The 27,158-nt window shown below is 34.3% G+C and overlaps 1 protein-coding gene across 1 annotated transcript; it reads right to left on the bottom strand.

Annotated features, from left to right (window-relative positions):
- Positions 1-3,832: 3,832 nt before the first annotated feature.
- Positions 3,833-26,077, bottom strand: LOC107597673 (fibulin-7-like). The gene is made up of 8 exons (XM_016288839.1): positions 25,842-26,077; positions 25,148-25,310; positions 22,258-22,285; positions 18,565-18,764; positions 16,309-16,446; positions 11,308-11,445; positions 7,088-7,226; positions 3,833-4,403 (listed from the first exon to the last, which is right to left on the bottom strand). Exons 1-8 carry the CDS (start codon positions 25,911-25,913, stop codon positions 4,028-4,030), a joined length of 1,254 nt encoding a protein of 417 aa, XP_016144325.1. The 5' UTR covers positions 25,914-26,077; the 3' UTR covers positions 3,833-4,027.
- Between the last annotated feature and the right edge of the window lie 1,081 nt (positions 26,078-27,158).

Below are 27,158 nucleotides of genomic sequence, written 5' to 3'. Positions count from 1 at the left end.
CTTATCTCTAATAAGATTAAAAATAAGATTTGTAACATTATAAATGTCTTTACTGGCCGTTTTAATCCATTTAATGCATCCTTGCTGAATACAAGTGTTAAGTAAATTCAGCATCAGGGTTTTGTTGTTATTTTGATTTAACTTGGGCCCAGTTTCACAGACGGGGCTTAGCTTAGTTTTTATAAAAATACCTTAGAAAAATAAAAATGTTACATGTGTGCATCTTGGGACAAAACAATGGCACTAACATATTTTAAGATATGTCAGAGCAAGATCATTTTAGTTGAGACAGCTCAAACTTGCATTATTGTCTGGGACTAGCCTTGAGCATTGTCTGTGAAAACAGGGGTTTATGTACTAAAATAAAAATAATAAATAAAATAAAAAAAACCCCACTAAGGATTTACCGAGTATTACCAATTTCCCTCATCTATCTCTCTGGTACTTGGGCCTAAAGTAAAGTTGAATAAAAAATAATTAAGAATAAAAATGAAATAATAATATTAAATAATACAATTAATTATTAATAATTAATTATATAAAAATATAATAAAAACTAACATAATTTTTAAAAACTAATAAAAATGACAAAAACTCAACAAAATTACTAAAACTTTAACTGAAATAAATAAATAATAAAAATATTCAAAATATCAAAACATTCTCAATGATACTAAAATAACACTTGCCACAAAATATCCACAAGTCCGTAAGAGTCTTTGAGCTAATCTGTGAACTTTGAGTCTTAAACCATGCAACATAAGCTACTTTTACACACACACTACTTTTTACCCTCTTTTTTGCAGTCCAGTCCAAAAAAAATTAAAAATAAAATAAGACCAATTAATGAAAACACGCACACTCAAACACTGAAAGAAACACCTCAACACCATGGTTTACTGGGTTCACAAGCATCTCAAACTATTACGGAATTACTACATTACGGTAAATTCCTCATTCAAAGTTACTGTATCATATGCCTTCAGTCAGAAGACTTGAAAAATAATGCACATATATGGATCACTTTAAATATATTGACTGTACACTCTAAAAAATGCTGGGTTAATTACAACCCAGTGCTGGGTAAAATAGGGACAAACCCAGCAATTGGGTTGTTTTGACCCAGTGGTTGGGTTACTACCCAGAAGGTTGGGTTAAACATTTAACCCAACCGCTGGGTCAAAACAACCCAATTGCTGGGTTTGTCCCTATTTTACCCAGCACTGGGTTGTATTTAACCCAGCATTTTTTAAAGTGTATGCTTTCAGTATATGGAAAAGAGCAGTGTGAACATTTCTGAAAACCATCAGTGTTTCCCAGAAGAAAGCCATGCACGTTTGAAGCGAGATGAGGGTGAGTAAATAGTTACTTAGCTACTTTCTTTGCTTATCACTCCTTCCTGCAAAATGTCAATGTTTATTGCTTGTAGTGAAAGTTAAATTATGTCTTGGGCCATTTTGTTTTCTCTGGCAAATCTCATTGTACTTAAAACCTTTTGAAAGCTTCAAACTGGGCCGTTGGACCGAGAGTCGAGCTGTTTCTCAGTGATTATGCAAAGATTTTACAGTTGAAGTGCATTGTCATTTTAAAACAGCACCCGACCGTCCTTTGAACATGTGCTGCCTTCAGGAAGCTTGTGGCTCTTTTGATCTTCTGAGAGAAAAGGCACTGGACAGCCACATGTGCTCAACATTAGGCCCACTAGTGTCCATTTCTCTTTCTAGCAAACACGTCACTGACAAACACTGAGAAATACTCTTTAGTTTCCTGATTGTTATTGTTCCTTGCATTCTTCTTAAGGTCATATTACTGGTCACATGTTAACTCGACAATCGATTTTGATGACTAACCAGCGAATTCTGAAGATGTTTGCCTTTTCAGTACTCATTTAAACTAAAATATGAGATCGTTCCACCCCGAAGTGGAAGTTTGGTGTCTTTTCTGCTCACCAAGGCTGTATTTATTTGATAAGCCATACCATAAAAACAGTAATATTGTGAAATATTATTACCATTTAAATAACTGTTTTCATTATATTTTAAATGTAATTTATTCCTGTGATGCAAATTTGAATTTTCAGCATCATTACTCCAGTATTCCTGTAGAAATCATTCTTATATGCTTATTTGCTGCTCAAGAAAAAATTTATTATTTATTATCAATGTTGAAAACAGTTGTGCTGCTTCATATTTTTGTTTCTTTGATGAAAAGTAAAAAAAAAAAAAAAAGCATTTATTTGAAATAGAAGTCTTTTGTAATATTATAAATGTCTTTGCTGTCACTTTTGATCACTTTAATGCATCCTTGCTGAAAAGATTTTCATTTCTTTAAAAAAATGGTACCGACACTAAACGTTTGAATGGTAGTGTATATGCTAATTAACTTAAAGGCACAGTTCACCAAAAAAAATAAAATAATTTTTTATCAACATTTACTCGCTCTCATTTTGCACGAAACAAAAATGAGGTTTATATTTAAATAGGTTCAAAATATAACTGATCTGTCCCTTTAAGAATGAATTCAAATTCAAATTTGGAATGTCCTGCATCAAAACAACATCAGAGATCAAAGAGATGAATAATGCCAGTGTCAGATCACTTTGTTTTCATTTTGATTAATTGATTGTAAATCGGCAGATCATTCTGTGTAAGATCAAAGAAACCAAAAGACATTGAAAAAAAGTGCATTTCTGACTTTAATTAAGAAACATTCAACATGTGTGTGCAAGACAGAAGTTGAATGCAATAATGTGTGAAACAAACAGCCGTTGATTTCAGTATTAGATACCAAACCTGATATAACCGACAGATGCAAAGAGCAATATATCATATTCAAATGCAAAATTACAAAAAATGCAACGTTCAGATTTTGTTGTTCTTATTATAAAACATCCAACAAACATAAACGAACAGTAATTAAAAATAGACACTTCTCTCATGCTAAGTGCTGTAGTTAATTTCAGTCTGTTTGAACCCCGTTGATTGACAGCAGTGCATATTTACAAGCTGAATTTAACCATGTACTGAAGCAGAAGGAAACAAAAAAAGAACAACTTACTGTTCTGTTCATCAGGTTGAATTGATTCTTGTGTCTTTAGACTTTCCTTCTTTAGCTCTTAAACACGATCCCATGTTCTCCTCCTTACTGACTGACCTAACCAATCATAAAGCTGTCGTCGTAGTTCATTCCCAGCATTCGCAACTCGTTTTTCCTTTCATATCCATTATACACTTCACTTTACTATTTTCCACTTGAATCAACCTATATTGTTAAACACATTTAAAAGAAACAACCTTGTATGTTTCACATTTGGCTATTACTGTAATTTTTGAATGAGATTTGTGAAATGGTTTGTCAAAGGTCAAGTGTGTCATTTTTGTGATGTAACGTAAAAAAAAAAACAGGTAGTCCCGCCCCCAAACTCACGCCACTGGTTGAGCTAGAAGTTGACTGACAGACGAACAGGGCAAAAGTGTCAAGGCTTAAATTTAAAGTAAAAAAAAACTAAAGTCTTAATTATCATTTTAAAATGTCTTAAATTTGTGGATGGAAAAAGAGGACATAAAATAGCCTAATGTGATTATTAAACTTTAAATGGATATAATTTAATTAAATAAATGCGAGTGCTTTAATTAGTCAAATAATCTGTGGTTTGTTCTGTTTGGACACTCAGCATTCATTTCATTGTGCAGCTCTTAAAATGTCTTTAAAAGTTTTAAATTTGATTGATCCTGCACAGAAGTTTATTAAACAGTATCAAGAGAAAGTGAAAAATTACACACTTCACCTTTAACCACAAATGTATCAACTGTTTTCTTTAGTTATTGCCATAAAAATCATTATTTCACTTCCACATAAGCGTGACTTTCCACTGTACTTTCCATATCTTACAGTTTTGCGCTATCCCTGCTTCAAAATCGAGCCGCATCTGAGAACAACTCTATCATTCAGCTTTAGCAACAAGGAAAACATTCTTTCCTCTTCAAGTCTAAACATCAACACTCAATTTAGACAGCGACCTGCCTCTTCAGAACTCGTAGGGTGAAATCAGAAGGTGGACCCGCGCCAGATGTTTGGCTTGGAAGGTGCGGTCGGCGTATTCGGACATCTCCACCTCCACGCTGAACTCCTGCGGGCCTCGCAGCGGCTGGACCAGGATCAGCTCTCCGGTCTGACGGTCTGAGCGCTGCATCACGAACATGCTGCGGGCGTCACCTCCGCCTGCGATGCCAAAGCGAAGGCTGTCCGGACCCGGCCGACCCGGAGCCGTAGCGGTGGCCATGCGGAACAGCGTGGCCGGGGTGCGCAGGTTGGACGGCAGAGACAGGTAGTGGTAAGAAATGGTCTTAGCGGCAAATTGACAGGAGCGGCTCTCCATGGGACAGGGATTCCTTTCACACTGGCTGCGGTAGAGGGCAAAAAAGTACTTTACATCATTAATTGAGCTTGAAACACTATAGATCTGTTCCAAAACCTACTTTAATAAGCAAGAACACCCACACAGTCCCAAGAACTTTACTTTAGTGATTATCCCATTACACATTTTTAAGAATGAAAAAAACATTGTAAAAAACAAATGAAAAAACGATAAAAAAACTAAATACTATTAAATAATGAAATATTGGTGATTTATATGTTGCTTGCAAAAGAATCTTTCAGAATCCACGGCTACTTTTGGAAGCCCCTTTCCACTGCATAAGAAAAAATAATTCTTTGTCATTTAATGTCATAATTATGAGATAAAAAAATGTAATTGACATACTACATCATAATTATATAAAGTCAAACTTATGGCATACTAAGCCATAATTGAGATCAAATTGAAGTCAAAATGATGATTTTTACATGTTTTGACAATTTTGACTGATTACATAAATTTGAACTCCTAATGACTTAGTATGTCATAATTATGACTTATAATTCTGACTAATATAATGTCTTAGTGTGTCAATTTCAACTTTTATCTCATACTTCTGATTTAGCATGTCATAATTCTGACTCATCTCATAATTCTGACTTAGTATGTGATCATTCTAACTTTTATCTCATCACTCTGACTTAGTATGCCATAATTCTGACTCATCTCATAATTATGACTTAGTATCTAATCATTTTGATTTATCTCATAATTCTGACTTAGTATCTAATAATTTTGACTTATCTCATAATTCTGACTTAGTATCTAATAATTTTGATTTAGTGTGTCATAATTCTAACTTTTATCTCATAATTCTGACTTAGTATGTCATAATTCTAATTTTTATCTCATAATTCTGATTTAGCATGTCATAATTCTGACTCATCTCATAATTATGACTTAGTATCTAATAATTTTGACTTATCTCATAATTCTGACTTAGTATCTAATCATTTTGATTTAGTGTGTCATAATTCTAACTTTTATCTCATAATTCTGACTCATCTCATAATTCTGACTTAGTATCTCATAATTCTAACTTTTATCTCATAATTCTGATTTAGCATGTCATAATTCTGACTCATCTCATAATTATGACTTAGTATCTAATAATTTTGACTTATCTCATAATTCTGACTTAGTATCTAATCATTTTGATTTAGTGTGTCATAATTCTAACTTTTATCTCATAATTCTGACTTAGCAAATCATAATTCTGACTCAACTCATAATTATAACTTAGTATGTCATAATTCTGAATTATCTCATAAGTATGACGTTGTATGTCATTATGAGATAAATCCAAATTAAACAATCTAAGTCATAATTGAGATGAAATTGAAAAGTCACAACTATGAGACTTAGTATGTCATAATTTTGACTTTTAATCTCATAATTTAGATTTCTGTCACACTTTTGATTTATTATCATGACTTGCTTTGTCATAATTCTGACATTTATCTCATAATTATGACTTACTATGTCAATTCTGTTTTCATTTCATAATCATGATTTAGTATGTACATTTTTACATTTCATAATTTTGATTTATAATTGACTTAGTATGTCATAATTCCAACATTTATCTCATGATTATGACTTAGTATGTCGTATTTATGACTTGTTTCTAATAATTGCATAATTTTGTTCTAATAATTTTAATAATTTGGACTTTTTCTCTCATAATTACACATTTTAATCTAACAATAATAATTGTGCAAAACATTTGGTAAAGAATGTTTTTTGTCCCCCTTATGTGGCGGAAATAGGCTTCTGTATTTAAATGACTGAAATATTTTTGCTTCCAGGTAGTGTAGTTACCAGCATCTACCAGCAGAGACTAACTGGACCATGCTAACCAGCTAAACCTTGAAAACACTTCCAGTACCTGCTTAAAAGGTAGGCAGACGTTTAACAGTAATCAATCTCCTTACAGTTTATTTTCAGTATTCATATATTCAATATGAATAGCATCCTAACATGAACCATGCCACAGTTATGCTTTTATGTATTTCTGGTGCTTTTACCAAGCTGCATGTGTGCCTGTAAGGTTTAGTGACTTACTAAACAGATCACAGCTTCTTGCATTTAGCAGGACACAAAGGGCCCATTCACAGCTTAAAAACAGCTTGCATAATAAACAAGCATAAAAGTGTCATGCAAGAAAAACAAATGGTTGTAACCCACTTTAATTACACCGCAAGCAAGTGGCAAGTGATTTAGAGGAGGCATTCATGGCCCCCAGTGCTGTGAAGGACTCCAGAAGACAGACATGTGTGTTTGCTAAAGTATATCATAATTCTAACTTTTATCCCATAATTATGACTTAGTATGTCCTTTTTCACATTTCACATTTTTTTCAGATTTCCATTCACTTTTCATGATCCAGTCAAATCACACTCTACTTTTCTCTATGATTCTCTATCTTTTATCACTCAGAAATAGTTGAAACTATCAATATGTATTAAATGGGTTTTATCTCTTTAAAATGTGACTATTTTAGCCTATATTTGTGCATGCATTGTATTCTTAGAGTAGTGTTGCTAGTTTAGTAACCTGCTCTATTGGAATCAGTTGTCAAGTCTCCTGTGTGGCGTTTACTCGTTAGTAAAGCAGGTTCCAGTGGAGTTGTATGCAGTAGGTCATCAGGTGTGCTGTATGCTCACTCACAAAGGTGATGTCTTGACGTAGCTGGCGTTGCCGTGCGAGCGTGGACACTCGGGGTTAACGCACTGGAAACCTCCTCCGGTGTTGATACAGGTGGTGCCACGGCTGCAGTTGTGCTGTTGTGTAAGACATTCATCCACATCTGGAGCGCCCGGAGGAGAGGGAGACATTAGAGTCAGAGAGGGGAGGAATAATAGAGTGGAAGAGAAGAGTTTGAAATAGAGAGTTTGAAATGCTGGCTACATGAGGGCATTTGCGTACAGTTCTGTGATGGTAGACGTGATTTATGTGTTAGATCATCATTGTAACAGCATCACCTGTTACAAATCCGACCCACCAATCATCTTCATCCGGCCCGAGGGAGAAGTATATGCCTTCAGATGTTTTTGCACTAATTCAGACAGCGTGCCAGTAGCGCTTCAACTGACAAAAACACACACAATTATGTCAAAATGCACGGTTTTGGCGAGTTACCTCATAAACTTGGTCTTAACTGGGTTACAAAGTCTTAAATGACCGTAAAGAGTTTGGAGAAAATCGGATGTGTCAGATCCGCGTCATCAGGTTTTAAAGAGACAGCGCTGAAGTCTGTCATTGATGTAAATCGAAGAACAAAAGAAAAAGAGAAATCACTCGACTGCTCTAGTCTCTGATTAACCTTTGTAGCTTGAATACAAATGAACCAATATCGTTTATGCATATACAATTTATAGTTTATGTGAAGATTGTTTTAAAATCACTTAAATTGAAAGATGTTATATATTTCAGAGCCTATTAAATGTTAAAAATAATGGCTTTCAATTATACTGTAATGTTGAATGGCTATAATTAATAGGTAAAATTGAAAGAAAGTGCATTTAGTAGAGACAGCAGTAGCAGTATTGGTATCAGTACTTCATTAACAATAGGCTACTTAGTAAAAAGATGCCATTAAACACGTATTTAAAATATACAATCTTTATGTTGTTTCTACATTAATTTGGAGGTTCAGTGTGAAATTATGACAATATACATATATAAATATGCGATGAATCATGATTAATTACAGGAAAATGTGGGATTAAATCATAATTTTTAAATTGATTGACAGACAGCACTGTGTTAACCTTTTATAGATCTTGGTGTTGGTAATATTAGTTCATTTTACTGTTGAATATGCATTTCAATTTAATTTCAAATTTTATAGGCCCCCCCAGAAAGAGATCGGGATGGCCCCCACCCCCTTGGTCCCCTTCAAATCTTCAGTTCCATAATCCGGCCCTCAAATGAAGCTAGTTGAATAGCCCTGATCTAAAGTTGATGTGTCCTTAAAATATATTTCTAGAATTATTGTTATTTAAAATTTCTATCTCTTGTTTACATTTTCTGTATGGACCCATGTCATTGCACATCCAACACTCCATAACATTACTTACAAGTTCATGCAAGTTATTTGCATAAATTTTACATGCATGAATTATTAGTATTTGCATATTGCCTTCATACCTTATTTTATGTATACTGTATATTGCTATCTTTGTTACCGTCTATTTGCTGTATATATACAAACATTTGTAATCAAGCCACATTTCTTTCACCTGCCCAATTAAATGCTTTTTATTTTATTTTATTTATTATTTTCCTTCACCAATTGTAAGAAATTACTCGCAGATTATTTTCAGTTTTTTTTATTAATGTACATGATAAATATTTTATTTATAATTGTATTCTAAAATAATCATAATTTCAACTAGAAAATTATCTGCTCTATAAACACATAGTTAACTCCTGAAACTCCTGTATTAAAGCTAAATTTGTTCCACCTGGCAGAATAAAATAAAACAATTTATTTATAATTTTTTTGTATTTAATTTAATATTTTTTTTAATTTTCTGTTTTATAGAAAGGGTTTCATTGGCCAGGTGGAAGAAATTACAGATTACTTTCTATTTGAAATTCTGATTATCTTAGAATAAAATTATACATATTTTATTTTATTTACAATTTTAAGATAATCAGAATTTCAACTAGAAAGGTAATCTGCTGTTTAAAATCATAGTTGGCTACACAAGAAGTTACTAATACAAAGTAGCAAACAGCAATTAAACTGTTCAGGAAGGAAATACAAAACATATCAGAATGATATTATTATTTGCTTATATTATTTTTTGCTTTTTTGAAAACCTGGCAGCAAGTTTGCCAGGTTTTCACACCAAAATCCGCCTAATTTATACTCAAAACTAGCCCAATTGCGTTTCGGGGGGTGTAATACACGCTTTTCTGCTGGGTTCCCCTGGTAAAATTCGCATCTCAGGGGATAAATATCATGTTATTGGGGTCGCTTCAACCTGCGGACCTGAAGAACAACCCGCGGGAACAGTGTTAAAGTAGTAATTCCAAAACTTGGCAACACTGCGTGGCAGACACAAACAAATGAACAGCTTTAAATTTGAAAATACATACAAACAATACAACAAGACCCCTTAAAGGGTTAGTTCACCCAAAAATGAAAATTAGCCCATAAATTACTCACCCTCAAGTCATCCTAGGTATATATGACTTTCTTCCTCAGACGAATCCAGTCGCAGTTATATTAAAAATGGCCTTTGATCTTTCAAGCTGTTTAATGCCACTCAGTGGGTGTTGCATGTATCCGTCCAAAAGAAGTTAAAAAAAAAGCGCCCATCCAAAAAAAAAAAAGTGTCTCACACAGCTCCGGGGGGTGAACAAAGGCCTTCTGTAGCTAATCGATGCGTTTTTGTAAGAAAAATATCCATATTCAAAACGTAATAATCACTTGAATCTAGCTTGCGCTCACTGTTGTAAACAGAAGCAGTTCCGGGAGCATGACGTATGAGGTCAGCGCTGCGCATGCGCCGCTCAGAAGTGACGAACTTGGAAGGAAGCGCAGCGGAGAGATCAAAACAAAACAACGGCCACTTATTAGAAGTACAAAACGAGGATTTGTAAAGAAGAATGTCGGAGGATTTCGATATAAGCCAAGAGGAGACTGGTTTTCCTTTGCTAAAGTAAGGAAACTTTGCTTCCTTTGCTCCTGTAAACAAACGTTGGTTTTCACGAGACTCACCGGCGCATGCGCAACGCCGACATCTTACATCATCCTCCCGGAGCTGCTTCCGTGTACAACTGTTGGCGCAAGCTACATTAAAGTGATTATTAAGTTTTGAATATGGATATTTTTCTTACAAAAATGCATCGATTCGCTACAGGAGGCCTTTGTTCACCCCCCGGAGCCGTGTGAGGCACTTTTTTTTATGGATGGGCGATTTTTATTTAACTTCTTTTGGACTGATGCATGCAACACCCACTGAGTGGCATTAAACAGTTTGAAAGATCAAAGATAATTTTTAATATAACTCTGACTGGAAGAAGAAAGTCATATATACCTAGGATGACTTGAGGGTGAGTAATTTATGGGCTAATTTTCATTTTTGGGTAAACTAACCCTTTAATTTAAAAATCAAACTTACACTAAATAAAAATTAGGGATGGGTCACGAAAATCGAGTTCATTAGTGAGGTCAAATACTTTATGTATGTATGTACAGTATGTATGTATGTATGTATTTATTTATTCATGCTACTACTGAAATTGTTTAATTTTTTTATATAGTTTTATTTTATTTGCACGATTGATTCATATCAACACTGCTGGATGATCAGCCAAAAGATCTCTCTCACTTTTGTTCTCCAAATGTTCCTAAGACTCACCAGCCAAGGTCACCGTGATTTTGCCAAGTAAGACAAGCACCTAACCCTGATTGTAAGCCTAAAACTGATATTTCCTGAAAAGTTATATCTCAATTCTGATTGGTTGATTGGAATGTTGTTCCAGGATCAACAAGGATGTTGATCCAGGAACATGTTGTACTTGGTGAAATCACGCTCACCCGCCAGCGAAAACCAGACTCAAGCACTTCTCTTCCACATCCTCACTATTTGTCTTCATCTACCCACTTCATTTACCCCTGCAGGTCTTTGTAAGGTGTCCAAATGTCTTTCACAGAGTATGCCCTGCCTGTCGCTTTTTCAGATTCACATTCAAACCACTAAAAATAGATGGCCTTTCAGCAAAGACGTCATACGGGTTTGGAACGACATGAGGGTGAGTAAAAAACATTTATTTTTAGTTGAACTATTTCTTACTGTCCTGAGACAACAGGCTGTAAAACACCACTATTCTCAACCCTTATATTTAAGAGTGTGTGAGCGTTTCTCACTCACCCTCACAGCTTCGTCCATCAGCGAGCAGCTTATATCCGGTGGGACAGGAGCAGTGGTACGATCCCGGGACATTTACACAGGCGTGGCCACACAGAGGCCCTCCACGGTCAGCCTTATACACCTCACATTCATTCACATCTGGGCACAACATGTGATTACATGTGTGGATTTGACAAGAGACAGTGACAGAAAGGAAATGAGACAAGAAAATTAAATAGAAGCTACAACAGGGCTAAAGGCACACCTTAAAGGGATAAAATTCTGTCATTAATTACTCACCCTCATGTTGTTCCAAACCTGTAAGGCCTTCGTTCATCTTCAGAACACAAATTAAGATATTTTTGATGGAATCTGAGAGCTGTCTGACCCTGCATAGACAGCAACACAACTGAAATGTTCCCAGGTCCAGAAACGTAGCAAGGAGATCTGTAAAATAATCCATGTGACATCAGGGGTTCAACCGCAATTATACGAAACTACGAGAATACTTCGGCATGACGCAGCTGACACAGAACAGCATACGTTATTTACGTTCTGTGGATATTCTCCAAAATGACACCGGGGTGATCCGGAGGAGACGAATTGTTGAATAAAGTTGTTTTTTCTTTTTCTTTTGTGCACAAAAAGTATTCTCGTAGCTTTGTATAATTGCGGATGAACCACTGATGTCACATGGATTATTTTACAGATCTCCTTGCTACGTTTCTGGACCTGGGAACATTTCAGTTGTGTTGCTGTCTATGCAGGGTCAGACAGCTCTCAGATTCCATCAAAAATAGTTCAAGGTATTTAAATGATTTTTTAAAGGCACAATAATTGATAAGGTGCATTATTATAAATAAATAACTGACTTTTCCATTTGTTGACATGACATTGTTTGATTCTGATGGTGTTAACATCACCAATCAAACCAGCATATTTCAAATTATGATATTAATAATATCATATAATGGAAAATCATATTTATTGTTACTACTATAAAGCCATATTAAATTATTATGGGATCTCTTTCAAAACTTTCAGAATCTTTACCTTTTTTAAAAAAAAAATCTGTATTTTTAGTGATTGATTTAGACAAGTATTAACTTAGATGTTATGCAAAACATTACTTCAGGATTTGTATTTGTATCAATGCATGATTTTTAAACAAAACAAACCACTTTTATGATTTATTTTCCCACAAAATGTGTTGTGCATTTTCTGCAATTATACACTATATGAGTAGTTTTCCTGTAAGGGATAGTTCACCCAAAAATGAAAATTCTGTCATTAATTACTCGCCCTCATGTCGTTTCAAACCCGTAAGACCTTCGTTCATCTTCAGAACACAAATTAAGATATTTTTGATGGAATCTGAGAGCTGTCTGACCCTGCATAGACAGCAACACAACTGAAATGTTCCCAGGTCCAGAAACGTAGCAAGGAGATCTGTAAAATAATCCATGTGACATCAGGGGTTCAACCGCAATTATACGAAACTACGAGAATACTTCGGCATGACGCAGCTGACACAGAACAGCATACGTTATTTACGTTCTGTGGATATTCTCCAAAATGACACCGGGGTGATCCGGAGGAGACGAATTGTTGAATAAAGTTGTTTTTTCTTTTTCTTTTGTGCACAAAAAGTATTCTCGTAGCTTTGTATAATTGCGGATGAACCACTGATGTCACATGGATTATTTTACAGATCTCCTTGCTACGTTTCTGGACCTGGGAACATTTCAGTTGTGTTGCTGTCTATGCAGGGTCAGACAGCTCTCAGATTCCATCAAAAATAGCTTAATTTGTGTTCTGAAGATGAACGAAGGTCTTACGGGTTTGAAACGACATGAGGGCGAGTAATTAATGACAGAATTTTCATTTTTGGGTGAACTATCCCTTACAGGAAAACTACTCATATAGTGTATAATTGCAGAAAATGCACAACACATTTTGTGGGAAAATAAATCATAAAAGTGGTTTGTTTTGTTTAAAAATCATGCATTGATACAAATACAAATCCTGAAGTAATGTTTTGCATAACATCTAAGTTAATACTTGTCTAAATCAATCACTAAAAATACAGATTTTTTTTTTAAAAAAGGTAAAGATTCTGAAAGTTTTGAAAGAGATCCCATAATAATTTAATATGGCTTTATAGTAGTAACAATAAATATGATTTTCCATTATATGATATTATTAATATCATAATTTGAAATATGCTGGTTTGATTGGTGATGTTAACACCATCAGAATCAAACAATGTCATGTCAACAAATGGAAAAGTCAGTTATTTATTTATAATAATGCACCTTATCAATTATTGTGCCTTTAAAAAATCATTTAAATACCTTGAACAAAACTGAAAATTGTAAAATGTGCCTAATAAATGTGCTTGTTGTACCCTACTGTTAATAATTAAGCTAATCATTAAAAAAAACATGTCAAATTATAATTAAAAATTAATAATTAAAGAAAACAATCAAAATGAAACACTTACTAAATATGGAATATTTTATTTGTTTACCTACATGTCATATGACCATTAATCGAGAACTGTGAACATGCAAATGTGTTGTTAAATTATTGAAATGTTAACTGTTTATAATATTAAATGTTTAAAATATGTAAATATTTTAGGTCAAAGGGATTTGGCTGATAAAAAAAGTTTGAAAATCTCTGACTTAAAAGAGTTATTTTAACCTGATCTGACATGTAAAAGTGGCCCTTATTAAGTGTCATCTTATAATTACTGTTAATAATACATTTAGCATTTACTAGTAATAGACAGCCTCCAGCGGCTTATTGCTTTAATGCATCCTGAGATCTCTACTAGAATCCTTATATGTGACCCTGGAGCACAAAACCAGTCATAAGGGTCAATATTTGCAAATTGCGATGTATGCATCACCTGAAAGCTGAATAAATAAGCTTTCCATTGATGTATGTATCAACTATTTGAAAATCTGGAATCTGAGGCTTCAAAAAATCAAAATATTGAGAAAATCACCTTTAAAGTTGTCCAAATGAAGTTCTTAGCAATGCATATTACTAGTCAAAAATTAAGTTTTGATATATTTACAGTAGGACATTTACAAAATATCTTCATGGAACATGATTTTTACTTAATATCCGAATTATTTTTGGCATAAAAGTAAAATCGATAATTTTAACCCATACAATGTATTGTTGGCTGTTGCAACAAATATACCTGTGCTCAGGGCCGGAGTGGGACTCATTTTCAGCTCTGGAGTTTCATGCCTTAGACCGGCCCACTTTGTTTTTTTTGTTTTGTTTGTGACCGCCTTTGCACTTTCTATTATGCATTTTTTTATCTATTATTTTTTGCTCGCATATCTCCAACAATGACTTTTTTATTTTTTTTGAGCAAAGTTCCGCTGTCAGTGGAGTCAAAAGATAATTACGTCATCATTGCCGATTAACATAAGAAATGGAAAATAAGGGACAATTGTGATTATTTATCTTATTCTTTAAGAAAATAGCGTTTATTCTTGTAGAAAATAAGGGACAGGATAAGGGATGTTCCAAATATTTGTACTGTACCATAATGTAGGCCTAAGTCTGCCTGCATTTAAAAAGTTCTCAGAAATAATCACAATTGTTTTGCTTAACCTATTTAGGCTATGTACAATTATTTTAAAAATAATTTTAAATGTCATACAAAAAATGTCATTGGCCTGAGTAAATTGCACCATTATAGAATTGTGACTTCACACGTGTAATTGAGGAGGTGAAAATACTGTGAAATTACAAATGGCATGAAATTTGAAAATGTAACAACTGAAGGTCTATGAAACGTCAGTCAATCAAGCATTTTTTTTAAAACAATAGCACTTCAAGTTTTGATCTAAAATATTATTGCAACTATAGCCTTTGAATGAATGAAAATGCATATTTTTCAATTAAAGAAAACTTTAGTGTGTGTGGGCCGCTTCTGGTGCTTGGATTTTACTTCAATAATGAGGTCCAAGTTTAAGAATAGCCTACGCAAGAAGTATTTATTTATTTTTTTGCAATGCATTTTTTCCCCTCTCTATTTAATAGCATTAACTTCCAATGAAAGACGTCTTCCCTCAGGTAGATTCAATGTTTTCCTGCCGTGCTAAATGTTGGGCTCATGATCAATAAGTTGTTTGCATTCGCCCAAACTGGTTTAGTAAAATAAAAAAGCGGATGGTGAAGGGTGGAGTTAACGCGAGTCCCGCTCGCTGTGAAGCGGGAGCAGCCGGCAGAGAATTCCGCTTGGTCTTAAAGCTTTCTTCAAACGTCTATGTTCACAAATAAAACAACGATTTGCGCAAAAATAATGATTAGTTATCACAGTCTATTTTAGTTATCAGTTGAGTATTTGTTACTGATATGATCTGGTGAAAATAATAATATGGCCTGCGAGAAAATAAATAAAAACAGTGGGGCTGCTATGAGTGCAGGCAGCCTAGAAACAGCATAGTTCAACCCAGTGGCATGACAACACCGGCCCTCACGGCCAAAAAATAGACCGGCCCACCGGGAATCCTCCCGGTGCTCCTGATTAGCCAATCCTGGCCTGCCTGTGCTACTTAAAACTGGGTCACATATGGTTGTTTGATGGACCCACCCTGACAGATGCTGTTGTCTGAGGTGCCACTCATGTGGAAGCCAGCGTCACAGCTGCAGTGCTGAGCTCGGTCCACTTTGGCACAGCGAGGCTTACGGCTGAAGGCCGGGTCATTCATGACGCTCCACTCCGGAGGCGCTGACAGAGACAGAGAGAGGAAATGGAAAAGAGGAGGCTTAACCTCCCACAAACACACACACAAACATTCACACGCATGCTTTCATTTATAGACCGGAACACAGGTTAAAGGTGAAGTGTGTCATGCTTCACTACTAGCAGCTGCATTTGGTATTTTTAAGTTTTAAGTATTTTTTGCCTTTTCTGCTGAAAATGTGTGTTGCACATGCAAAAGTCCTGTGCTACTTAAAACTGGGTCACATGTGGTTGTTTGATGGACCCACCCTGACAGATGCTGTTGTCTGAGGTGCCACTCATGTGGAAGCCAGCGTCACAGCTGCAGTGCTGAGCTCGGTCCACTTTGGCACAGCGAGGCTTACGGCTGAAGGCCGGGTCATTCATGACGCTCCACTCCGGAGGCGCTGACAGAGACAGAGAGAGGAAATGGAAAAGAGGAGGCTTAACCTCCCACAAACACACACACAAACATTCACACGCATGCTTTCATTTATAGACCGGAACACAGGTTAAAGGTGAAGTGTGTCATGCTTCACTACTAGCAGCTGCTATTTTTAAGTTTTAAGTATTTTTTGCCTTTTCTGCTGAAAATGTGTGTTGCACATGCAAAAGTCGCCACTAATGATTAGTGGGTTTTTCATTTTTAGGCATGAATGTGTGGTTGATATTAGGGGTGGGTGATCTGACGATTTAGTATTGTTAGCCTGAGGAAATCCACATTCTTCTAATCAAACTAATCAAAGAATGTTTGTAACAGCGTTGAGGGTAACGCATTACAAGTAACGAGTTACTTTTTCAAATAAGTAACAGCAGGTACTTTGTTTTCCAATTTATTGACTGACAGATCTCCTGTCCCCATGTTGAGAGAAAACAGGAGTGAGTGCTTACAAAAACCATACTAATAATCAAAAATGACTTTAGATAAACATAACATTTGTGGGCAGATAACTCGTCTCGGGGAGTGATTCGTTCAGTCGCGCATGCACAACATCCTATAGGTTCTGTACTGGAATTAGTCAAGTAGTTCACCTGTTTCGAGTCTACGGGTTTTTCGAGTCGTTCGTTCATCACGTGACAGCCCCATAAGTTTAACCAATGCAGTCTGAGCCGGAAAGAGAATTGATTAGTTCATCTCTTGAGTTTTCGGGTTTTTCGAGTCGATCGTTCATCACGTGACAGTCCCATAAGCTTACCCTATGCAGTCTGAGCCGGAAAGAGACTTAATAATAATAACCAACTCTTTATTTCCTTTGTTACAACATTCAGTGTTATGGAAAAGAACCATAATGACAGAAAGTCACACATTTATAAACTGTAAGAAGTAAAAAGCTACAATTTGAGACCAGAAACGCATCACGTAACTGTAAGTGTAAATAATAATTATAATAATGATGATAATAATAATAATAACTATGCACCCGTTTGTAAGGAAGCTTGTAAATGAACTAATTTCTCAATGCTGTCACAAAAGAACGAACGATTCGAAAGACTCGAGAGATGAACTAATCAATTCTCTTTCCGGCTCAGACTGCATTGGTTTAAAGCGTATGGGGCTGTCACGTGATGAACGAACGACTCAAACCCGAAGACTTGTCAGATAAGAGGTGAAGTGAGCTAATCATAGACTGAAGACCCAGGTAAACAATGAATTCATCTTTTCTGTTTCTTATAGCAGTTTTGTATTGTTTGTAGTGTGATCAACGTTTGCGTAAGTAGTAGACGTGTTAGGGAAGTAACACGTAACATTTTAATTATATTTAGCTAAAATGAACGAAATGACTCGAAAAAAGATTTGTTCATTTTGCTGAACGAGACTCAAAGGTCCGAGTCGGTAAAATGATCCGAACTTCCCATCACTATTTGTTGTTTTTTTTACTTTCTTCTCCTGTGTCCTATTGTTAATGCAATCCAGAATGGCATTAGTTTGAGCTGCGCCCTCTACTGTACAGACGTTAATTGACATTTCCGTATCCATTTCACTTTTTCAAATGCTTTTACATTTGCCAAAAAGATAACTTTTTTATATCAAAAGCAAGCAATAAAGAAGCAAGCCCAGCCCAGATGAGAAAACGTTACGCAAAAGTAACGTAACGCATTGCTTTCCATAAAAGTAATTTAATTAGTTACTTTTTTAGGGAGTAACGCAATATTGCAGTGTATTAACTTTCCCCAAGACTGATTGGTAACTAAACAGTTGCTGTTAGCCATTGACTTCCATACTATTTTTTTTTCATACTATGGATGTCAATGGATTGGTTTGATTACCAACATTCTTCAAAATATCTTCCTTTTGTGCTCAGCAGAAGAAAGAAACTCATACAGATTTGCTACAGCTTGAGAGGGAATAAATGATGACAGAAAAACGATCCCTTTAAAAAACGAACATGAAAAAGAATCATGGTAAGATCGTGGGTTCCTTCCTGAAAAAATCGTGATATGATATTTTTGTGATATCACCCACCCCTAATGAATATGTTCCGTCTGCCGTTGACACATACAGAAGAGATTAAAGGAACACAGACCTGTCTGCGTCTGGTATTGACATTGACTGCCGCTCCAGTTGTGTGGACAGGTGCACTTGTACTGGTTCAGAGCCTCCACACAGGTGCCGCCGTTCTGACACGGGTTACTGGCGCACACACTCACATCTGTGTGAAAGACAACAGCCTTATAGTGCAGACCAGTGTTTGTTCTCTGAGGAGCTGAGATCAATGATGTTACAGTTCACAACAAACAGCTTTGATGGCAAATCATCCCAAATAAATGTTGGCCTAATGCAACTAATCTTAAAATGAGAAATTAAAACATATTTGGCATACAGAAAATGGATCATATGACATTTATATTACCATAATGAACCCGGATCTGTTGTGTGTAGGTGTTTTTTTGTTGTTGCAATTTTCATTTTTCTTTATAATTATTTTATAGTAATATTTGATGGAATTAAAATTAAAGTAAAAAAATGCAATACAATAATTTAACCAACTTAAATCAATGATTTAATGCAACATAAATCAAAGGCAATATGCAATATACATACATTTGCAAATATACAATTTCTATTATATTTGATATAATTTTTACAGTAATGAGAATGGGGGAAATGTGTTGTCATGAAAATAATGTCACAGTGCAAACAATTTTCTTTTCATTTTGAGGTGAAATATGACCCAAGAATGTTTGTTTTCATGAGATGCTTGTAAAGCTTATTCTGTTTTATCTTTTGCAATTTTTATTATTTATACTTTATAGGTCTTTATATAGCATTTATTATGAAAAAAAAAATGGAACAGTAAAAAAGTAATACAATGAGTTTTTTTTAATCCAACTTAAATCGATGATTTAATTCAACATAAACTAAAGCCAGTAAAAAAAAAATGTTTTACCATGATGTATAATCAAATGTTTATTTATTTATTTATTTTTTAAATTTTATTTTATGGGGTTGCCATGAAAATAATGTCACAAAGCAAAAAAAAAATCTTAATCTTCTTTTGATTTTAGGGTGAAAATGACCCAAACATGTCTGGTTTCATGAGATTCACCCTGAATGGTTTTGTTTTGTAAAGCCACTTGTTGTATTATCTGGAATACCGTCTTTATCATGGATTTGCAATCCTAATTAAGGCCGAATGAAAGAAATAGTTGAAATGTCCCAGATCCTTATCTCCGTGTCTGTACAGAGCTGAGGATTATGTGTCCATGGAAAGCACCTGTATTGTTGAAGGAGTTAAACGAGCCCACATTCTTCCCTATTTCCTGTACAGAATGGCACAGTAAAACGAAACCGATCTGCTGGAATGTTAACAATGGAGTGGCGAAACGGAGGAAGGGAATGTTGAGCGGCTTCTCTCAAACGGCCGCTGTCACATTCACAGTATCCCGCGCGCAGCTTTGTGTCCCTAATCATAAACGCTTGTGAGGTCGATTAGGTTTACAACAGCTACTGTGCCACGCAACATCTGTCTGCAGCAGCTGCGGGCGGCAACCTCCATCTGCTCTGGATGGGAATTTACTGCCGCTGCTGTAAATATCTGTAATGGACAGTGAGAGCATGCTTGTGAGGCCCGTGGACAGAAGAAGCCAGAGATGAGCAGATAAGAGCGCTGTTAGCCACACATGTTAAGGGAGAGATCCCTAAAGAGCTGATGCATTGATCACTGAAGCCACATTCTTTTGATTTGATTTGTGGTTATTTCTGTAATAAAAGAGTAGTGATGTAAGTAATGCTGTGGTCAGGTATCTGGTTTGGATGATTTGTAAATGTTTTCAAAAATATTCTGATGATTGTTCAGACAATTTGAGTTCAGTTCAATGCATTATGATAAGGATACATACACATATACAGACTTGCACTTTCAGGACTCAAAAGCTGATATGTGAAGCAGTGTTATTTTAGTATTATTTATACACTATTATGGTACTTATTCATTTTTTTATTTTAGTTTCAGTAATTTTTTATGTGCATTTATATTTTTTTCTTTTTCTATTTATAGCTTTATTTTTATTGCAGTTTTGGTTTAAATCATTTTAATACTACAAACTTACATTTTTTAAGTTAGTTGCCAAGTCAACATAGTAATAATAACATATATTTTTATATTTGATATTTATATTTTATCTCTGCTATATTTTAATTGACAAAAACAAGTTAGTTAGCAATAACATTAATGTGAAATAACTGAAGAGAATTGCGTTAAGAAATAAGTGAAGATAATTCCTGTTATGGATAAACAAATTAAAAATAAACATAAATATAATTAATATATAGATATACAGTATATTTCACATTACATTAATTAAAATGGGGGTGATGTGCTTAATTGTTATGAAAATGTTAAAATGCTATAGCCAAAATGCATTATTATTATTATTATTATTATTATTATTACTTATTCAATTTTTTTTCCTTTTGATTTTGGGATGAAATATGACACTAAAATATAAACTTAAATAAATTATATTTGGCATAAAGAAAATGTTTTAGTACCTTTTAGATGTTTTGCATTTAGACACAAATTTTCAATGGGTTATATTTAACCCAGCATTTTTTAGAGTGTACCATTATGCATATGTTCTGGACTTTTTCCTTTTGTGTTTGTAATTGTCATTATTTCTGTTACAAAGTCTTTATTTTGTGTCCTTATGTGTATCATGTGAAAGTCATAGGGTTAAGTGGCAAAAACTGAGGGATGAGCATAGACTGTATAAAAACATGGACGTAGTGCCCGTGACGTCACCCGTAGTTTTCCGAAGAGTGTTTTTGAAGCCTAAAGTAGGCGGAGCCAGCCGTCGCCATCTTAGCTGCGCGTCACTCCCAGATAATCGAAAATGGGCAAAGAGGCGGGAGCTGGTTGCTGAAGCCACACCCACCTAGCTCGACGGCGGTGACAGCAGCGGCAATGCACCTGTCACTCAAGTGGCCACGCCCTTAATTATGCAGAACTCTAAAGCCCCGTTCACACCAAGAACGATAACTATAAAGATAAATCTGTTCATTATTAGTTCATGTTAGCTAATGCAGTTAACTAATGTTAACAAACCTTTTTATAAAGCTTTACCTTTGTTTTTCTACAAAATTATGCAGTGCTATTTTAGTATCATTGAGATATTATTATAGTTTTTATTCATTTTTTATTTTAATTATTTAAAGTTTCAGTTATTTTGTTGTGTTTTTTGGGTCTTTTTGCTAGTTTTTATTCCATTTTATTTGGGTTTATTTATTTGAGTACTTATTTCCTTAAATAAGGAACCTTACACCTCAATTATCTTCACATTAGTGTTATTGCTAACTAACACTATTAAAAATAATTTTTGTTCATTAAAATATAGCAGAGATTAAATATAAATATTAGTACAGTATGTTGCATTGGCATAAGCGTAAGATGAAGTACTAAAATTATTAAAACAAAAAATGTAATAAAAATAAGGCTAAACAGAAATATATAAAAAAATAAAAATGATAAAGGCACATAAAAAATTGCTGAAACTATATACTATAATCAAGTTTTTCAGCCTGGTTTTCATAAGAGCACCTGGAGATTTGGTTTGGTCCTCACACTGCACATATATAACTATAAAAAATAAATTAATAATAGTGATAATAATATTATTTCACTTTATTTATTTAGTTTTTTCAATTAAAATAATAAACAAAATAATAAAGTGTGATAATACTATTATATTTTAAAATAAAAAGGGAGTATTAAAAAAACGATTCCAGAGGTGGACATGAGGATTGGGCTAAAGATGACATGAGAGGACAAACAAGACATAAAGAGAGGGAAATGTCAGAGTAGAACAGGGTTACATGAGGGACAGAATCACGCATGCTGAAATGCTTGGATATATTGCTTGAAGGCAGGCATGTGTTACTGAATGTGGGAACTGTCATGGGAAAAGATGGGAAATGCCTCATTTTATACAGACAGCTTAAGAATAGGCGAACAATACCACATGGACCGTACAGAAAAACAAGGCCTGGTGCTTGTATGTTGTTTATGGCTAATTAAGGTAAATTGAAATTGATTCTATATTCTTTACTAATATACATTCCGTTTAACTGTGCCAATCCATGCACCAAAAAAGAAAAAATGTTTTGTACATTCAAATTCTGAAATGTCTTCAAATAATCAAAACCTCTTATTTCTAAGTTTTCTAGTTAAAGCCAGAATTTGTATAGCCAAAACCTAAATAAATAAATAATTTAATTAATTAAAATAAACCTTTTCTAAAATAAAAAAATATATATATTAAAAAAATGTATTGCCAAGGCAATATTTCTCATTTTCATTTAGTTGACCTTTTTGCATTAAAATAACTGAAACTGAAATTAAATTAATGAAAACTATAGACTTGACAAAAACACACAACAAAGTTACTAAAACGTAAAATTTCAAGGTAAAGTAAAACAATTAATATATATATACAGTATATATATATATATATTAAATATCAATAAAAACTATAATAGTATCTGATTGAAACTAAAGTAATACTGTTTTTTTTTTTTATCTTAAATATCTCCAAAATCTGTCTTATGTAATATGGAAACAACTAATGCATGTTGGATTATTAATAAAAAAAAGTATATATATTACACAGTATATATATATATATTAAATATCAATAAAAACTATAATAGTATCTGATTGAAACTAAAGTAATACTGTTTTTTTTTTATCTTAAATATCTCCAAAATATCTGTCTTATGTAATATGGAAACAACTAATGCATGTTGGATTATTAATAAAAAAAAGTATATATATTTTTAAAGTGGTGTGTGTGTGTGTGTGTGTGTGTGTATATATATATATATACTTTTTTTTTTTACAATTAAGATTTCACAATCTGATGAGTTTCTCAAAGAATCTACTTAATTTGATCCTGTCAAGCACTGACTGCTACAAATGCCAAAGTAACTCTTGATCATTCCTGCCGCCAACCCTGGTTCATGAACTGTGCAGTAGCTTGGGCCAAATGACACAGCTACACATCCGACCCGTTCACATCATCTGTAGAGTGCTGAGCGTAATCCAGAGCTTGGACTCCTTTCCAAACCTGAAGCAGCAGCCAGACCACTGATTTTAAAGGAAGGAAGTCATTTCATGCTTATAAAATACAAATAGAATTCAAGAGATCTTTGATTTGTTGGAATTCTGAGGCTCGTTTATTAGGATTAATAAATCCTCTATGCAAGAATTACTTTCCAAAAACAAATTTTTTATTGACTGGATACTTTTGTCGCCAACAGACACAAGCTCTTTCATTCAACAAACCCATTTTGCCGAGCGCAAATACATAAGAAAGTGTATGACTCAAGACCCTTCAGTTTCATTTAGAATTCATTTTCCTGATTACAAAAAAGACTTTAGTCTGACTTTAGTCAGACACCATATTTAAATGAAGTGTAGCTTTTTTTTATTTCGGTGGTCAAATATTTTCTCCTATCCTAGCTTAATATGCAAAAACACTATCATAACAATGCTCTGTTTGCATCTTAATGCAGCAACATTGACTCTGACCTGTCTGGAGACCTGTTTGAGAACAATCAATATTTTCTCAATTTTGTTTGGTGGTGCTAGAGGTGCAGAGTTTTTATGTTCACTGGAAATGCATGAATACTTTTTCAATGTTTTTCAGTTGAATGATAAATACTGAAATACACTGAAGTACACATTTACATTAGTGAACTTTGAGGTACATTTTCAATGCAAAAAGGCCCACTGTCCATTGTCAATAGCAACATTTTGCAGAGCAAGGCTAAATGTGACTGCACCTTAAGAATTGTCATCTTCCAATTAAGGGCAGCTTGCATATTTATTTATTAATTTGTTAAATTTTTTTTGTATTATTTATAGACTATTTCAGTGTTTATTAAATAATAGCTTTTATATTTACATTGTAAATTGGCATTTTAATTTTAGTTTACGTCTTAGTAATTTCATGTTATATTTTTAATACTTCTATTTAGCTTTATTTTATTTTATGTCAGTTTTAGTTTTAGTAATTTTATTACTTCAATTCAAAACTTCAATTATTTCTATTAAATGGTAAAAAAAATGATTTTTTTAAAAGCTGTAAATAAAACCGATTATTAGAGTAAATTTGACAAGAAAATATTATTTTAGTCTTTGTACTTGAACATTTCATGTTTAATTCAATTCAATTTCTCGTAGTCTTTTTGTAATTATTTGTCAAATTTACTAGCAATTTCTGAGTGAAATCCTACATTATTTTATTCAGTTTTTTTTATTTAAAGTTTTTTAAGTTTTTAGTGTTTCATCTAATATTTATTTTTTTACATGTCAGCTTTACTGAAAGCTATTTTTGATCGTTTTAGTTATAAAACAATAACAGCGCTGGCCTCAAATCTGAAGCAGCCTGCAGATTTACATCTTTCATATTCCGCTTTGATGTATGTTTTATAACTATGACGCCAGCAACTCCAGATGCCTGAATGACATCAAACACACCTGCTCTATGTGGAATCAGTAAGTCAGAAATAAACATGTAGGCCTACATTTAGGAAAGAAGAAACTTCACATTCACAGAGTTTATTGATATAACGAGATGTATGAATGTGTCATGTGTTACGGCACTTACATGAGGACTGCTCTGCTTGTGGGAGCTTGGACAGTGAGTTCTGAAGGTTGGTGAGCTTGGACTTCATAATCCGAAGCCCTTCTGTGAATCGGATCTCCTGTCCTTTAAGAACCTTCTCCATTTGACGCAGTATCCCCATCACTCGGTGCTTATCCATACAACCCTGAGGTAAAAAAGAGCATGAGTTAAGCAACCAACCGAGCACCTGGTTACAGTTTGATGGCAAGCAGTTATCCCTAAATTACAGATTCGCTCAAACACAAGCTCATATATGGAGGAGATATTGGACATCCAAAACGATCGCAAGGAACATTCCCACTAAACGTTAGCTTAAGCGGCACACATGAACGATCAAGGCCAGATGTTGTGGGTGATGTCATGCATTAAAGGGATAGTTCACCCAAAAATGAAAATTCTGTCATCATTTACTCACCCTCATGTCGTTCCAAACCTGTATGAGTTGCTTTCTTATGTTGCACACAAAATAGGATATTTTGAAGAATTTTGAAGGACCAAACAGTAGGAAAAGAAATACTACGGAAGTCAATGGCAACCACCAACTGTTTGATTACCAGATGTACTAATATAATTTATTATTTAGCCTACATTATAATTTAATAATTATATGAATATTGTAGTTATTAATTATGTTACATAAATATTCATATAATTATAAATATGCACGTATACTCACCTGCGCTGCATCATTACAGTCGTGCAATGATAAGAAATTCAGCAGGAGAAAAACTGTGTATGATAACTTCATCCTCTTATATCTGAGTGAGTCTCTGTAAAAGCGCTGGATTTTCTTCTTGTGTCGGTTGTTTTTAATCCTCAAGTGTGTTTGCGGCTGCAAGCTGTGCAGTCTAAAAGTCGTAGAAACAAGCCTGAGAGGAAATGTTTGACAAACTGCTGCAGAAGTGAGTAAAGATGCTCCTGTTCTCCTCATGAAGACGCGCGAGCGCCTGTGGAGTCGTGATGACTGATTCGCGAGTTGTTCTTTTGGAATGATTCTTTTAAATGATTCAGTCGAACCGATTCACTAAGCAGGGGTTCCTCATTCATTCGTCCATGAAAATGTCACTACTGTGCAGATCTACATATGTACAAGTATGATGAGACATAAAACACATGGTTTTCAACTGAAGACATTTGTCTTCTAAATCTTCTACACAAGTGTTTTAAAAGGAATTGAAGTTGGGAGGAAGAGCTAACCAAGATAAACAATGTCAAAGTTTTGTGGTTTGCTGCCACCAGGTGTTTAGGTTGGGTCTTGCACAGTAAACAGTGGCGGTTCCAGATAATATTGCGCCCTTGGTGCCACCTCTAGATGAAATTCATTTGACATACATTTTGCTATTTTTTATATATTATAATGTAATTATATATATTTGCTATTTGAATAAGAGTGCCCACAAGGGTAGGTTACTTGTGATCTTTCAAGGGTAAATAAAGAACTGGTTGTTTCAATACGTTTTGCATAGTATTTTCTTTACTCTTTACTTCAAAAACTGTCTAAAAGGGGTAATATTTTATGTATTTGAGGTCTGAGATGTGGGAACGGTGAAGAGAGAGAGGGAAAACATTTTGCATTTTAGGGCAGCATTGCCGTCTAATCAGCCAATATTGACTTAAATAGCTTGCATAGCACTTCATCTTTTATAGCATGGAATTTTGACCAAATATATTGAATCTTGATTTTTGTAAAATGTTGCAACAAGATGTACATTTTTTTTGTGTTTGTGTGTGAAAAATTACAGTTTTGGACATATAAGGTAATAAAAAATATTTAAAAAAATACCTTAAAGTAACTACAAATGAGCATGTAAAGCAAATATCTTTAAAAGAAATTCCATGTGGAGCATTCCCCCGGTCCATGAACTTCCGTCGGCTAACCATCAGATGTCACCCTTCCCATATCTTCCCGGACTACATATCCCATCATTCACAGCACTGATTGCACACAGCTGGTTCACTATTGCACAACACTGATTGCACCCAGCTGTTTCAT

The sequence above is a fragment of the Sinocyclocheilus grahami genome, unplaced genomic scaffold (genome assembly GCF_001515645.1).
Source record: "Sinocyclocheilus grahami isolate Dianchi unplaced genomic scaffold, SAMN03320097.WGS_v1.1 scaffold234.1, whole genome shotgun sequence".
Taxonomy (NCBI): Eukaryota; Metazoa; Chordata; class Actinopteri; order Cypriniformes; family Cyprinidae; genus Sinocyclocheilus; species Sinocyclocheilus grahami.
The sequence above is the reverse complement of the archived record's forward strand: the minus strand, read 5'-3'. Positions and strand labels throughout refer to the sequence as shown.